The sequence below is a fragment of the Hibiscus syriacus genome, unplaced genomic scaffold (assembly GCF_006381635.1).
Source record: "Hibiscus syriacus cultivar Baekdansim isolate YM2019G1 unplaced genomic scaffold, ASM638163v2 tig00110794_pilon, whole genome shotgun sequence".
Lineage (NCBI taxonomy): Eukaryota > Viridiplantae > Streptophyta > Magnoliopsida > Malvales > Malvaceae > Hibiscus > Hibiscus syriacus.
The window spans coordinates 1,068,760-1,083,736 of NW_024062865.1; the positions used below are offsets into that span (position 1 = coordinate 1,068,760).

The window sequence follows — 14,977 nt, forward strand, 5'->3', positions numbered from 1 at the left end:
AATGTAAAAGATCTTCTTACACTTGAGTTTTGGCATTTTCTGGGTTTTGACTTTTGATTACAAGGGAGAAATGGCGCAAACGATGAAGATGGAAGCTCCACGTTGGTGGTGGTTTGATACTCATAACAGAGGATCAAAGCGCTCTCCATGGCTTCATTCCACTCTTTCCGGTAAAACACACCTCACTTTTTTCGCTTTTATTTTTAGGCATGCTTAGTTTCTCTGTCATCTCCATTTTGCTTAATTGATGAAATGGTTTTTTATGCCAATGCCAGAACTGGAGCATAAGACAAAGACGATGCTGAAATTGATCGAGGAAGATGCAGATTCCTTTGCGCAACGTGCAGAAATGTACTACAAGAAGCGGCCGGAGTTAATCAGCTTGGTTCAAGATCTCTACCGAGCCCACCGTTCACTCGCCGAGCGGTACGATCAAGTGAAGACAGGCATCCTAGGATCATCCTCATCCATGAAGTCCAACTCAGGCAAGACAATCAATGTGATGGACATAACCTACGACAGTCACTCTGACAATGCCGAATCCGAAGACAGTCCCGAATCCGAAGTCGATGACCCTAAACATGACGGAATATATGAAGTTCCAAGTATAGTAACCGAAGATGATGAAATAATGAAGTTGAAGGAAGAAATAGGGAGACTGAAAGAAGAGAATAAGAACCAGAAGGCTCAATTGTTGCAGAAAGATACGGAGAAGAGACAAGTGATTAGAGAACTGAGTTTTGCAGTCCAATTGCTCAAGGATGATAACATTGAGCTCGAGAAGAGTATTTCTAAACAATCATCCACCCCAAGCAGGAAACGGAGTCCCCTAGAATTTAGCAGATTAAAGGGTGGATTTTTGGGGATGTTGTTCAATGGATCTCCCATGTCTCGTGCTACTGCAATTGCTCTCTAGTTTTAGTTTCGTACAGTAAACCAAATACCATATACTGATATACATAGTATTATACCTCCTACAGGAATCAGATTACAAGTAGTGTTGTTAATTGACCCTTTGAATTCTAACTCGATACATGCTACCTTCTGAAATAAACATCTGTTTTTGGTATTTATTTCTTAGATTTTCATTTTCTTTTCCTCAACCTGACAAAATAAAACTTATTTCAACAAATCAACAATTATAAACATTAAGGGTGCGTTTGGTTCACGGAATGTAAGATTACCAGTGGGAATAAAAGATTACTAGAGAATAGGATTACTGGGAATGTTGTATTTTGTGTTTGGTTGATTTAGCAGGAATGTAAGACTATCTATCGTGTTTGGTTAGAGAAATAAAATATTATTGGAATGTATATTTGACCAAATTGTTCTTATTATATATTTGTATAATATTACAAATTATAAAATATTTATATATTTTCTTTAAAAAATTAAATTCATAATATTTATATAATTTTTTTTACAAAATTAAAAAAATAAAAAATGTTTAATGAAAGGGTAAATTTTTTTTAACCCCTGAACATCATATAAAATTTTAATTATAGATGTTTTTTTGTAAATCTAAATTAATTTAAGGATAAATTTATAATTTAACCTTCGTAGAATTTTTATTATTCAATGACAGAAAAATGATATTTTTGAAAAAAAAAATAAAAATTTAAGGACATTTTACGGAAGCTACTCTCAACCTGGTGGGGGCAGCCTACTACCCTACCTCCCCTTACCCCATTGCATATGGGAATTGGGTTTTGTTGTTATTGTTGTTGTTAGTCCAAAACGCCGGTAATGTTACAATACCTAAGGGAAGAGAGATAATGACATTCCCGATAATATACCCAAAAAAATCTACTATTGGTAATAAAACATTACCAGGAATGAGATTCCCGACCAACCAAACATGAGGGAATCCCACAATCCTTGAACCAAACACCCCTAATTTGATTCTGATAAACCACCAAAGTTGATGTTGATGGTCTGAGTAGAAAAGTGGTGGTTTTAAGCAATTCATTCTTTTTGGATTAGATAGAGAACCGTAGTCGTTGGTGGTCTGGAGAAAAAAGAGAAAGTGATTGAAGAAGATAATAAACAATGAGTGTGGGGTTCGAGATTCTCTCTTTCATCCTTGCTTCTATGGGTATATACGTCTCTAACACTAGACAAGAGGATGGATAATATTAGTGTTAATGTCGATAGCTAATGATGGGTTTGACAGATAGTTTAGTTAGTACTGTGACAGACAGCGATAATATTGAGGGACCATAGTAAGTGGAAAGAATGACGGAGTTACCTCCGAGTACATCTTAGAATATAGGAAAACCTTTGGAAGTTCTTTATGCGAAAATATAATTTTTGGGAGGAAGTACAACACTTGGATTTGAACATTTCAGAAGCAATAGCCGATATATGTTCTGTTTTTCAACTTACAGTTCCTTCATGACTTTATTCTATATATCTGAATAAAAATAGTTTGTGGCAATGCCATCACCAGACACTTGGTTTACCTAACATCAAACAATAATATATTACAAAAACAAAAATAAAGAAACACTATATTAAAAAAAAAGAAAAAGTAAAACCAGTAATCCACTAGTAACAATAATTGGGGATTCCATTCCACCAAAGCTGCTGCAATAAGCAAAGTGCGACTACCAAACCAAGAAACAACGTCGATTTCGGAGCTCCATCCGATGTTAAAGAAACCGAAGTGGATACCGGCAAGGAACCAGACGGTGCAAGTGCAATACCAGGGCCAGGAGCCAACACACTGTTAGGGTCAGGAGGACTGGGGCTTGAAGGAATAGTGGGGAACGATGAATCAGCCGGAGCTGGTGACATGCCTTTAGGAGTAGGGAACAAAGGCTCGGTATCCGGAGATAAAGTCGGAGCAGTCGGCAAGAACGCCGGTGCAGCCGATATTGTTGAGTATTGAACGTGGAGCTGAGACGAAGACAAGGCTGGTGAAGAAAAACAAGCCACGAACACAATGAATGACCAAATGGCAGCACTAGCACTAGCCATGAAAGATCGAGACTAGTATATCCAAGTGTGAAAGTTTTTCAATAGACGAATATATAGAATAAAAAGGGGGAGAGAAGGGAGATTATATTACGCAAAAGGTGTATGAGAAGAATGTGATGAGATTCATGATGGAGGTTTTAAAATTCAGTGATGGTGGGGACTTGGGAGAAAGAGAAACACAGATGGAGCTGTGCGTATGCTGACAAAAGACGGTTGGCAAAAACTTATTTTTTATGGTAAAATACAGCTCCACTGATCGGCTACACGACAATGTGGATTATGTAATTGTGTTGAGGCTGGAACACATGAACATGGGGTGCCTTTTTCATTTGTTTTTTCAGTTTTATGTTTTTTTACACACAAAACTAAAAACCTAATAAAGAAATAAACTTTTCTTCATCAAAGAAAGGAACTTTCAAGACATGACAATGGGGCTTAAAGTTGAAGTTACTATGTATTTAATCGGTCTAAGTAATGCCTGGTTTTATAGCTTCTGTTCCCTTAACTTTGTAATATAAAAGTAACAGTGACCGATTTTCTATTGATGCTTAATCATTAAGGTTAATGATTAGACGAATAATTGTTATGTGATTTTAAAAAGGGAGATAGAAGAAGAAAAGCAAATGACAGAATGGGAAAGGGAGAAGTTTTGGATTTTTGTTATGATTGTGATTTGTGAGCAGTGTCTCTGCGTCTTGAATTCTAGGATATTTCATTCTACGTCTTAACATTATTTATTTTTCAGTTAAATAATATATTTAAGAACCCAAAAGATGGAAATTATGAACATATAATTACTTAGATTATATTATACATATATTAAAACTAATATCATCGTATCAAATGACCGTGGACTCAAATACTGAATAGAATGGAGGAAAATCTTATCCGAGGGGAAATATTGTGTTTGACTTCTTCAAAATATGCCCAACCCTGCTTTAAAATTATAATTTTTGGTGCAGATGATATGAATTTTTAGATATCATACGTTAACCAACAATTAATTGATCTAGTGAAATGAGATATTAAACTTTAAAACAAGATTAAGAGTTTAGATCATAACCTTTAGGAATGAGTAAATTGGATTGTAATGATCGAAATCTTAATAAATCTTTGTAATATCATAAATAATTTATCAATAGATCGAAAACTAATGATCCAATTTTTAAAAAAAGAGAAAATAACCTCAGTGACCGAAAATGTCTTATAATATACGATTTTGACCAATTTTTTTCGATTTGCTAAAATGACCAACAAAATCGCAATGCGATCTCTAAATCGCAACGCGATCTCCAGTATCGCAAATCAGTTTCCAGATTCGCAACGCGATTTTGACTATCGCAATGCTAATATGTATATCGCAACGCGATAATACAAAATCGCAACGCGATAATACGAAATCGCAATGCGATTTTCCAAATTTACGTTAGTCCAAATTCGTTGCGATTTTCCAAAATCGCAACGACTGGTGGTATTGCATTTGTTTCTTAAGAATTTTATCTAAAAAGGTAATATCCGCGCGGACGTGTCGAAGACACGTATGACCACGACCCGAGACGGGACGGTGGCGGCGACGGTGCGCGAGAGTCCCCTTGTTCTCTTCCACTCAACAAGGTAGTGGGAAATCCAAACCTTAAATACCCATTCCCAATAATGTTTCCAATACTATGTGGGATTGAGCATTGCAAACACTTGGGAATCTTTTACACTATCGCAACACATTCTTTATTGTTTCAAACTACACGTGAATTTGGAATAGTTAAAATGTAAACTTATTTTGGATTTTTCACTATCACAACAACACATTTTTTAAACTCTCGCAACACATTTTAACTATCGCAACACATTTTTCAAAATCGCGTTGCGAATTTGGAAACTGAGTTAAAAAATTAAAATTCGCGTTTTGTTAATTACTTTGACAAATCCAAAAAAAATTGGTCAAAATTATATATTATAAGACATTTTCGGTTACTAAAATTATTTTATCTTTAAAAAAATATCGTACGTTAAACAAGTTCCAACGGAAACAGATTACGAGGAATAAGGAGACATCTTCGTTTATTATGGAAGGATGGTTTCGGTTTTTTTCTTAACAGCCAAGATTCTCTCTTATAGGTTGCCCAGGTCCAATTCTCTTGTACTGTTTCAGCCTAGCCCAGCTCCCGGAGCATGTATGATAAAAAAAAGGAAAATATTCAGTTGGGGCATTCCGAGAATTGAACTCGGGACCTCTCGCACCCTAAGCGAGAATCATACCACTAGACCAAATGCCCTTTTTGATTTCCCTACAACAAATTTGTTTATTCAATCTTACTGTATTTCTCTTTTGTTTGCCCCTTCCATCCACTCCATGTTTCTCTTTTACAGTTTTTATCATCCTTTCAAACTTATACGTTTTCAGTTTCTCTTTTATATAATTTCATTTCTATAATTTAAGCAAATTATATTTCTAACAGAATACTCATTTTTTTCATCGCTTAAATCTAACACTAACAAGGGTTCCATGCAAGTTATTAGTATGGCTATGAAGAGAACATTCATCTCGACATATATTTGAATCTAGTGTTGTACAAGACATATTAGACACATTCAATGTGTATCCTAATTGTAAATCTCGTAATACATGTCAAATGTCGAATCTATTTAGAAAGTTTCAAAATTATTAGATTTTTAATTTAAATATTAATAAAAGTAGGTTTCATCTTTCCCAATTTGTAGTTTTAAATATTTAATAGACACATATTCCTTTATTACAAATCCAATTAATCTTTCTCAGTGTTTGATCCTAGTTTCATCAGTGGTGGAGACAAGTATTGCTTACGGTGAGTATCAAATATATTGATAAGTTTTTTTATTTCACTGATGGTGTCTACCCTGAAATTTTATTTGTACCATGTAAGAATCAAAGTCTAATCGATATGAATCAAAATCCAATATCAATCATGCCAAATTATATAGAGTAAGATGTCTCTAACAATATATGAGTAATACAGGTTAACCTATTTTCTAGGGATCATTATCTCTTTATATCGATAGAATATTAGGTCAGTCTTTTAAGTATTTATAATTTTCTTACAACATGTGGAATATATACTTTAATCACATAACACTTTAATATTTATGACACATGTAACATGATTGATCACTTAATTTTGTGTCACTCTTTATGATAGCATTATATATTATACATGTATACTCACGATGATGATGGATATTCAACATGTCAATTCCATACAAAAAATACATGTTATTAATGTGAACTTTTAAGTTAGAAGCTCAAAACTGAAAACTGCCTTCTCTCCAAGAGCTTTTGGTAGATAAGCTTTTACACTGTTCCATTTAGAATGGAATGGTCCCTAATTGCAAAAGAATGAGATGCCTGTGATGAAACGTACTTGCAACTGCAAATAAGATGCAACAGATAAAGCTACTCGAAAGAGTCCTTAAGCATTTGTATTATATTATGATGCATAAATAACAAATCATCAAGCGGCAGCTTGTAATAGTTCATTTCTTCACAAATAACACATACACTGTTATCAACTTTCAACAGCGTTACAATTTACAATCAAAATCTACCCAAAGTTCAGCTAAATATAAGTGTAATGACAATACAAAGCTGTTGAATTAACAGAAACAAAGATAAATTTTATAAGAGTTTCAATACTTTCATATTTTGACCGAAGATGCGATAACATATAAATTAAATATTTTTTTATCTTGAAAATTTATAAATTAATATTATAATATAAAGTTTTATGTTAATCTTTAAACATAGATATTTTCAATAAATTTAAGTCGTTACCTCACCGATGCTTTTGCACGGGCACCTTCTCTCTGTCCCTTTGTCCGAATCTACTGGCTCACCCAAGTGTGAGAAAGTTTACAGTTCTCACTGGCTGTAATAATACGTGTGCAAGTTGCAAGCGGAACACACGAGCAGTGTTTGGGAAGAAAGAAGACCAGATATTGGCGCCAGTCTGGCGTATTTTGCACCTCGGTTTCCAGGCTAATTTACGCTTGTACCCTTCCCCTACGCTTTTACTTCCTTACCCCCCTCTCATTAAAAAAACTTGTAACGGTATCCGTACCTTTTGTAACCCCCACAGACCGATAAGGGTAGCCCTATCCGATCCGGGGTGTCACATTAGGGCCACCGGAGCGACCCACTGTAAAAATAGCGAAAAATTTAAAACTTTTTTATCAGAACATGCAAACTTATAAAATCATTTGTCGCTATTTAAAAATAAAACAGATTTTCAGACTCGTATATAAATCAAAATACAATTACATGCTCCCTAATCACATGTACCATACTCTGCAACAACGCCGGAAGAACTCCCTTACTGAAGTCGATAGATGCTCTGGTACAATTCTTTTAACCTGAAAATGTGAGTAATAGAGTGAGCTTTGGAAAGCTCAGTAACACAGAACTACCAGATGATGCTGAAGAACGTGCAGATACAAATAAACATATTTTTCCTTATCGATTCAGACATTTACAGATCTTTATACTGAGCAGAGATTCTACGGATATTTCAGGTAGTAACAAATAGTATTCATTCCAGATGGAAATATTTCGGATGTCTAGGTTCAGGATATCAGAATAGGTTTTCTAGTGTATTCCCAAAAACCATGTAACTTTTCAGATCTTTTTAAAACATATATATATATATATACCCCCATCCCAACACAACATAATGTGTAGGTTCCCCAGAACCATACACCCAACCCAACACAACATATAAGGCCCTGAGCACAAAGCCGAGGAACCTGCGGAACTTCATCCTTCAACAATACCCCCATTTAAAACATTTCTCCGTCGGTAAACAGAGATATCAAAATCAAAACATAATTCAGATCAGATATCATAACAGAATCCAGTTTAGGAATCAGAACAGATTTCAGATCAGATGTCAAAACAGAATTCAAATCAGAAATCAGATAAAATATTCATATAAGTAGGGAACACACTAGAGTTTCCAGATATTATTTAGAGATACAGGATAATCTTATCGGGCAGAGAAACGCAAATCTTCAGTTTACCAATAGAATGCCGGAAATTAGAATCACTATTAGAAGAGTTTGTTAACTGACAAAATCATCGGTTATTCAGGATATGATTCATCGGGATCATCTTATTCGAACACTTTTCTGAAGCTCTACGAAATTTGAAGGTATTCAAAATCTTTATAATCTATGACGATTAATCCGAATATCGAATAACTCCAGATGAATAGCTTCTAGAACCAATACTTACCAACTTGTCAATTCATTAACCTTTCAGGGTATTTACTCTTTAATACCAAATATTCTTATCCATAAATCATCATCTGAGTCATCACTGAATAGATCTTAAGGAGACAAGCAAATATTCTAATGGTCTTTATTTTATTTCCATGTTTCAACTATACCATGAAATGCTGACGTACTTGATTTGTGGTTCAAAATCCATAGGGATGATATATCATATAAGTTCATCCGAGTTTCCAAACTTATTCCAATCTCTTACTTAATCCTCAGTCATTGAGGTTACTTAGTTCATTTAACATTCAAGTCCAATCCAGTTACTTCGGGATTTTCCCGAATAATTTAAACGTTCCTGAATTTCAGATACATGTTGTACTTCCATTCCATTCAATTTGGTCTTCGTGGTTGATTTGTCGAACAAACGTCCAATTCTTAGTACTGAATACGATCTAGATCTTAGCTGAACTGAATACTTCCAAAATTTGTCATCGAGCCAAACTTGAGAAGACGAACACATATTCCAGTAATATCTATGCCATTCATGTATTAACATAGCTTTAGGGTTGATCTACTCACTTAAATTATTTCCCATTACCTTTAAAGGTAGTCCAATACATATGCTTACTTGGATTCCTTAATTAATCCAAGACATTTACTAAATTTAGGCCATAAGGGTATTTTGGTAATTTTGATGTTCAGTTTTATTCCATTCATTTCAGAGCTCGAGGATATTCAATCATTCCTGAGCTTGGTGACATTCTTGATTCATTTCCATTACAGGGGTATTTTTGTCATTTTACAGATCCACGGTATTTCAATATTTTTCCTCCATTCGGTCTTATTATTAATTCAATATCATTATTTGTTTCAGTCCTTTCGAATAATTCTGACAGCAGAATACCCCCGATAAATTATTCTTCAGGTATTTACTCATTTCTCGGATATTTTCGGGTCAAGTGCCTTCTCAGATTTTACAAACGGAATATCATGAATTTTCCTGCACTAAGTCGGGATCTTAACAATTAAATCCGTACTTAATCGAGTTAAGTACGAATCCTCTAAGTATTTTCTCATTCAGAGTCATCTCAGACTATTCTACCTCTTAAGGGCATTTCCGTAATTTCTTAACCATATAAGTTCGATATTAGCTCTTAACGAAAATAATATAATTTAAAGATCCTATGATTAATTGCTTTCTTGAACAATCTCTGATCTTGAAATAATTCCCTTAACACATTTCTAGTATCTTGCATAAACCCTCTTGGGGTTAAAAACCGGTTATCCATAATGTCTACGTATAACTATCATTTCTTATGCACATCAATATTTTTATCAGATCAATATGTCTGTAAAATCCTCTTATCTAACTTCCATATTCCAATCTTGTCTTTTTATAACACAAGGGTATTTTCGTAATTTTACCCTACCGGAGTATTTTTATAAATTCACATCCAAATGCCTTTAACATTTAACCTTTGATGAAATAAATTACAAGTTACAGATCCAGGTTGATTTCTTTACCACTAAGCACATAACTTGTAATTTAATTCTAGCAATCCCTTAATTTCTTATAAAAGTCATCTGAACCATAATCAATTACTGAACCTTTTTACCGTATTCAGATCGAGTGTAGAACTTCATTAATTACACATATGAGACCAAACATTTTCATTCATGCATTTACCAATACCAACATGTTCTATAAAGCATAAAGAGGTAGTAAAGTATTACCTCGATTTTCGTGCAATATCGATCGACCATAAAAATTCCATTCGAATGCCTTTGATCTTCAATTCAACTTCCAATAATTCCTCAGATACATATCAACATAAATTATATCAGAAACGGAGCTTAATTACGATAAACGGATCGAATCGGGTGATAAATCAGTGAAAGATGGCTTACCGGGTTCGAATTTGGCGAAACGGACTTCGGATTCGGATTCCGGACGTCGAAAGCATAAAATATGACTTTTCGGAAATTTGGAATTTTCGGTCAAAATCAAAGTCAACGGGTTTGACCAGAAATTTCGAGACCTTCGGGTTCGAATTTCGAAAAACAAACAGCGGAATCGGATTTGGAACGTCGAAAAATGTCAGGATAGGTATACTCGGTCGAAGTCAAAGGTCGTTTAATGCCCGATCAAAGCCGGTCAAAGTTTTGGTCAACAGTGGTCAACTCCGGTCAACGGTCAACGGGTCAACGGTCAACGGGTCGGGTCAACGGGTCGGGTCGGGTCAACGGGTCGGGTAAACGGGTCGGGTCGGGTAAACGGGTCGGGTCGGGTTGTGACCGGTCAAACCGGTCAAAACAGTTTCAAAACCGGTCAAACCGGTCACTTTTCCCTTCCCCACACGCAGTGGCGGCGCGTGGGGGCGCGTGAACAGTGATAAAATCCCGGAAAAATTTCTAAAAATTATTTTGAGCGATTTCGAGATACTTACAAAGCTCGGTTCACAATTTTGAACGGCGGAGAGCTCGATTTCAACAAATCGAAAACTTTAACCGCTTCACCTCCACACGCGCCGCCGCCGCCGGAGAAAAGGGAGGACACCGGTGGACTCGGAACGGCACAAGGAACACGATGGTGCGGGAGGTGTCGTAAACGGATGATCCGATCGTTGTGAATCGATGAAAAACCAGCTAAAACCGAGTTATTACCGACGATACTTCCGACTGAAATTAACGACGAACGGAGATGATTCACGACGAAAGGTTTGAGGGGTTTTGTTCCTCGGTTGGCAACGAACATGATGGTGGTTTCGGCTCGTCGATCGGAGGTCGGACGGCGAGTAGATCGGAGTTCGAAGTAGGGAGAACGGGAGAGGAAAACTGGAAAATTTTCCGCTGAACACGGGGGAACTTATAATTCAACATATATAAAAATTGGTTAAATCATGACTTTAGCCACTAAACTTCATGCATTTCTTAAAACGGTCTGCCATCTTTGAAATCTGACAATTTAATCCCCAAATTTCTTCCAAATTCCAATTAAATCCACCACTTTATAATTTCTTAATTTTAGCCCCTAAATTGGGGTGTTACAATTCTCCCCTCCTTAAAAGAATTTCGTCCTCGAAATTCATTAATGTCACATAATTGCAGAAATGAAACTTCCATCAGTTCTTTCATATCTTTCATGTAGCTTTTATAGAAACACAGATCCTTCACTAATCCTTAATCAGTTGAGTATACATTCTTATCAGAACTTTTCCTCATTTCAATAAAAGAATCTGAACGAAAATTTTCTCGAGTAATCAATCTCTTCAGAATTCTCCCTCAGTCCAAGTAAATAATTAAAACAACTTTATCCTTGTGAAATCAATTCAGCCTTGGTTACGTGAATAGGCTCGTAGAGCAGCAACATATCTCAATTTTATTTCTGGAGTCGAGTCAGAATTTCTCAGATGAATAACTCTCACATAGCTAAGGTACTTTACTGCGTTAAGACAGATGTTACTGGAATTCCTTTTTGTACAAGTATAGCCTTAACTGATAGAAACTTCAGTTTGTTCATTACAGATAGGGGCTCAGCCCTGGAGTTCCAGCTCAGAGAGGTACGATTGCAGTCTAGGGGCATGTATTGATCAGACATATTTTGACATTCGACCGGCCGGTCTAACTTGAAAATTTTGACTCAAACCATAGCTCTGATACCACTAAATGTAACCCCCCAGACCGATGCGGGTAACCCGATCCGATCCGGGGTGTCACATTAGGGCCACCGGAGCGACCCACTGTAAAAATAGCGAAAAATTTAAAACTTTTTTATCAGAACATGCAAACTTATAAAATCATTTGTCGCTATTTAAAAATAAAACAGATTTTCAGACTCGTATATAAATCAAAATACAATTACATGCTCCCTAATCACATGTACCATACTCTGCAACAACGCCGGAAGAACTCCCTTACTGAAGTCGATAGATGCTCTGGTACAATTCTTTTAACCTGAAAATGTGAGTAATAGAGTGAGCTTTGGAAAGCTCAGTAACACAGAACTACCAGATGATGCTGAAGAACGTGCAGATACAAATAAACATATTTTTCCTTATCGATTCAGACATTTACAGATCTTTATACTGAGCAGAGATTCTACGGATATTTCAGGTAGTAACAAATAGTATTCATTCCAGATGGAAATATTTCGGATGTCTAGGTTCAGGATATCAGAATAGGTTTTCTAGTGTATTCCCAAAAACCATGTAACTTTTCAGATCTTTTTAAAACATATATATATATATACCCCCATCCCAACACAACATAATGTGTAGGTTCCCCAGAACCATACACCCAACCCAACACAACATATAAGGCCCTGAGCACAAAGCCGAGGAACCTGCGGAACTTCATCCTTCAACAATACCCCCATTTAAAACATTTCTCCGTCGGTAAACAGAGATATCAAAAATCAAAACATAATTCAGATCAGATATCATAACAGAATCCAGTTTAGGAATCAGAACAGATTTCAGATCAGATGTCAAAACAGAATTCAAATCAGAAATCAGATAAAATATTCATATAAGTAGGGAACACACTAGAGTTTCCAGATATTATTTAGAGATACAGGATAATCTTATCGGGCAGAGAAACGCAAATCTTCAGTTTACCAATAGAATGCCGGAAATTAGAATCACTATTAGAAGAGTTTGTTAACTGACAAAATCATCGGTTATTCAGGATATGATTCATCGGGATCATCTTATTCGAACACTTTTCTGAAGCTCTACGAAATTTGAAGGTATTCAAAATCTTTATAATCTATGACGATTAATCCGAATATCGAATAACTCCAGATGAATAGCTTCTAGAACCAATACTTACCAACTTGTCAATTCATTAACCTTTCAGGGTATTTACTCTTTAATACCAAATATTCTTATCCATAAATCATCATCTGAGTCATCACTGAATAGATCTTAAGGAGACAAGCAAATATTCTAATGGTCTTTATTTTATTTCCATGTTTCAACTATACCATGAAATGCTGACGTACTTGATTTGTGGTTCAAAATCCATAGGGATGATATATCATATAAGTTCATCCGAGTTTCCAAACTTATTCCAATCTCTTACTTAATCCTCAGTCATTGAGGTTACTTAGTTCATTTAACATTCAAGTCCAATCCAGTTACTTCGGGATTTTCCCGAATAATTTAAACGTTCCTGAATTTCAGATACATGTTGTACTTCCATTCCATTCAATTTGGTCTTCGTGGTTGATTTGTCGAACAAACGTCCAATTCTTAGTACTGAATACGATCTAGATCTTAGCTGAACTGAATACTTCCAAAATTTGTCATCGAGCCAAACTTGAGAAGACGAACACATATTCCAGTAATATCTATGCCATTCATGTATTAACATAGCTTTAGGGTTGATCTACTCACTTAAATTATTTCCCATTACCTTTAAAGGTAGTCCAATACATATGCTTACTTGGATTCCTTAATTAATCCAAGACATTTACTAAATTTAGGCCATAAGGGTATTTTGGTAATTTTGATGTTCAGTTTTATTCCATTCATTTCAGAGCTCGAGGATATTCAATCATTCCTGAGCTTGGTGACATTCTTGATTCATTTCCATTACAGGGGTATTTTTGTCATTTTACAGATCCACGGTATTTCAATATTTTTCCTCCATTCGGTCTTATTATTAATTCAATATCATTATTTGTTTCAGTCCTTTCGAATAATTCTGACAGCAGAATACCCCCGATAAATTATTCTTCAGGTATTTACTCATTTCTCGGATATTTTCGGGTCAAGTGCCTTCTCAGATTTTACAAACGGAATATCATGAATTTTCCTGCACTAAGTCGGGATCTTAACAATTAAATCCGTACTTAATCGAGTTAAGTACGAATCCTCTAAGTATTTTCTCATTCAGAGTCATCTCAGACTATTCTACCTCTTAAGGGCATTTCCGTAATTTCTTAACCATATAAGTTCGATATTAGCTCTTAACGAAAATAATATAATTTAAAGATCCTATGATTAATTGCTTTCTTGAACAATCTCTGATCTTGAAATAATTCCCTTAACACATTTCTAGTATCTTGCATAAACCCTCTTGGGGTTAAAAACCGGTTATCCATAATGTCTACGTATAACTATCATTTCTTATGCACATCAATATTTTTATCAGATCAATATGTCTGTAAAATCCTCTTATCTAACTTCCATATTCCAATCTTGTCTTTTTATAACACAAGGGTATTTTCGTAATTTTACCCTACCGGAGTATTTTTATAAATTCACATCCAAATGCCTTTAACATTTAACCTTTGATGAAATAAATTACAAGTTACAGATCCAGGTTGATTTCTTTACCACTAAGCACATAACTTGTAATTTAATTCTAGCAATCCCTTAATTTCTTATAAAAGTCATCTGAACCATAATCAATTACTGAACCTTTTTACCGTATTCAGATCGAGTGTAGAACTTCATTAATTACACATATGAGACCAAACATTTTCATTCATGCATTTACCAATACCAACATGTTCTATAAAGCATAAAGAGGTAGTAAAGTATTACCTCGATTTTCGTGCAATATCGATCGACCATAAAAATTCCATTCGAATGCCTTTGATCTTCAATTCAACTTCCAATAATTCCTCAGATACATATCAACATAAATTATATCAGAAACGGAGCTTAATTACGATAAACGGATCGAATCGGGTGATAAATCAGTGAAAGATGGCTTACCGGGTTCGAATTTGGCGAAACGGACT

General features: G+C 35.2%; 2 protein-coding genes and 1 non-coding gene across 3 annotated transcripts; 1 reads left to right on the forward strand and 2 right to left on the reverse strand.

Annotated features, from left to right (window-relative positions):
- The first annotated feature begins 63 nt into the window (after positions 1-63).
- On the forward strand, positions 64-977 carry LOC120141161 (protein NETWORKED 3C-like). The gene is made up of 2 exons (XM_039156091.1): positions 64-170; positions 276-977. Exons 1-2 carry the CDS (start codon positions 71-73, stop codon positions 914-916), a joined length of 741 nt encoding a protein of 246 aa, XP_039012022.1. The 5' UTR covers positions 64-70; the 3' UTR covers positions 917-977.
- A 1,344-nt stretch (positions 978-2,321) lies between these two features.
- LOC120141179 (classical arabinogalactan protein 26-like) lies at positions 2,322-3,081 on the reverse strand. The gene has a single exon (XM_039156112.1). It carries the CDS (start codon positions 2,977-2,979, stop codon positions 2,548-2,550), a length of 432 nt encoding a protein of 143 aa, XP_039012043.1. The 5' UTR covers positions 2,980-3,081; the 3' UTR covers positions 2,322-2,547.
- A 2,099-nt stretch (positions 3,082-5,180) lies between these two features.
- Positions 5,181-5,252, reverse strand: TRNAP-AGG. The gene has a single exon. It is a non-coding gene; the product is annotated as a tRNA-Pro (tRNA).
- Between the last annotated feature and the right edge of the window lie 9,725 nt (positions 5,253-14,977).

Bases quoted from the DNA above. Each gene is read 5' to 3' on its own strand.
- LOC120141161 (XM_039156091.1), top strand. From the start codon at position 71: ATGGCGCAAACGATGAAGATGGAAGCTCCACGTTGGTGGTGGTTTGAT. The intron at 171-275 runs GTAAAACACACC...TGCCAATGCCAG, and splicing joins GCTTCATTCCACTCTTTCCG to AACTGGAGCATAAGACAAAG.
- LOC120141179 (XM_039156112.1), bottom strand. From the start codon at position 2,979: ATGGCTAGTGCTAGTGCTGCCATTTGGTCATTCATTGTGTTCGTGGCT.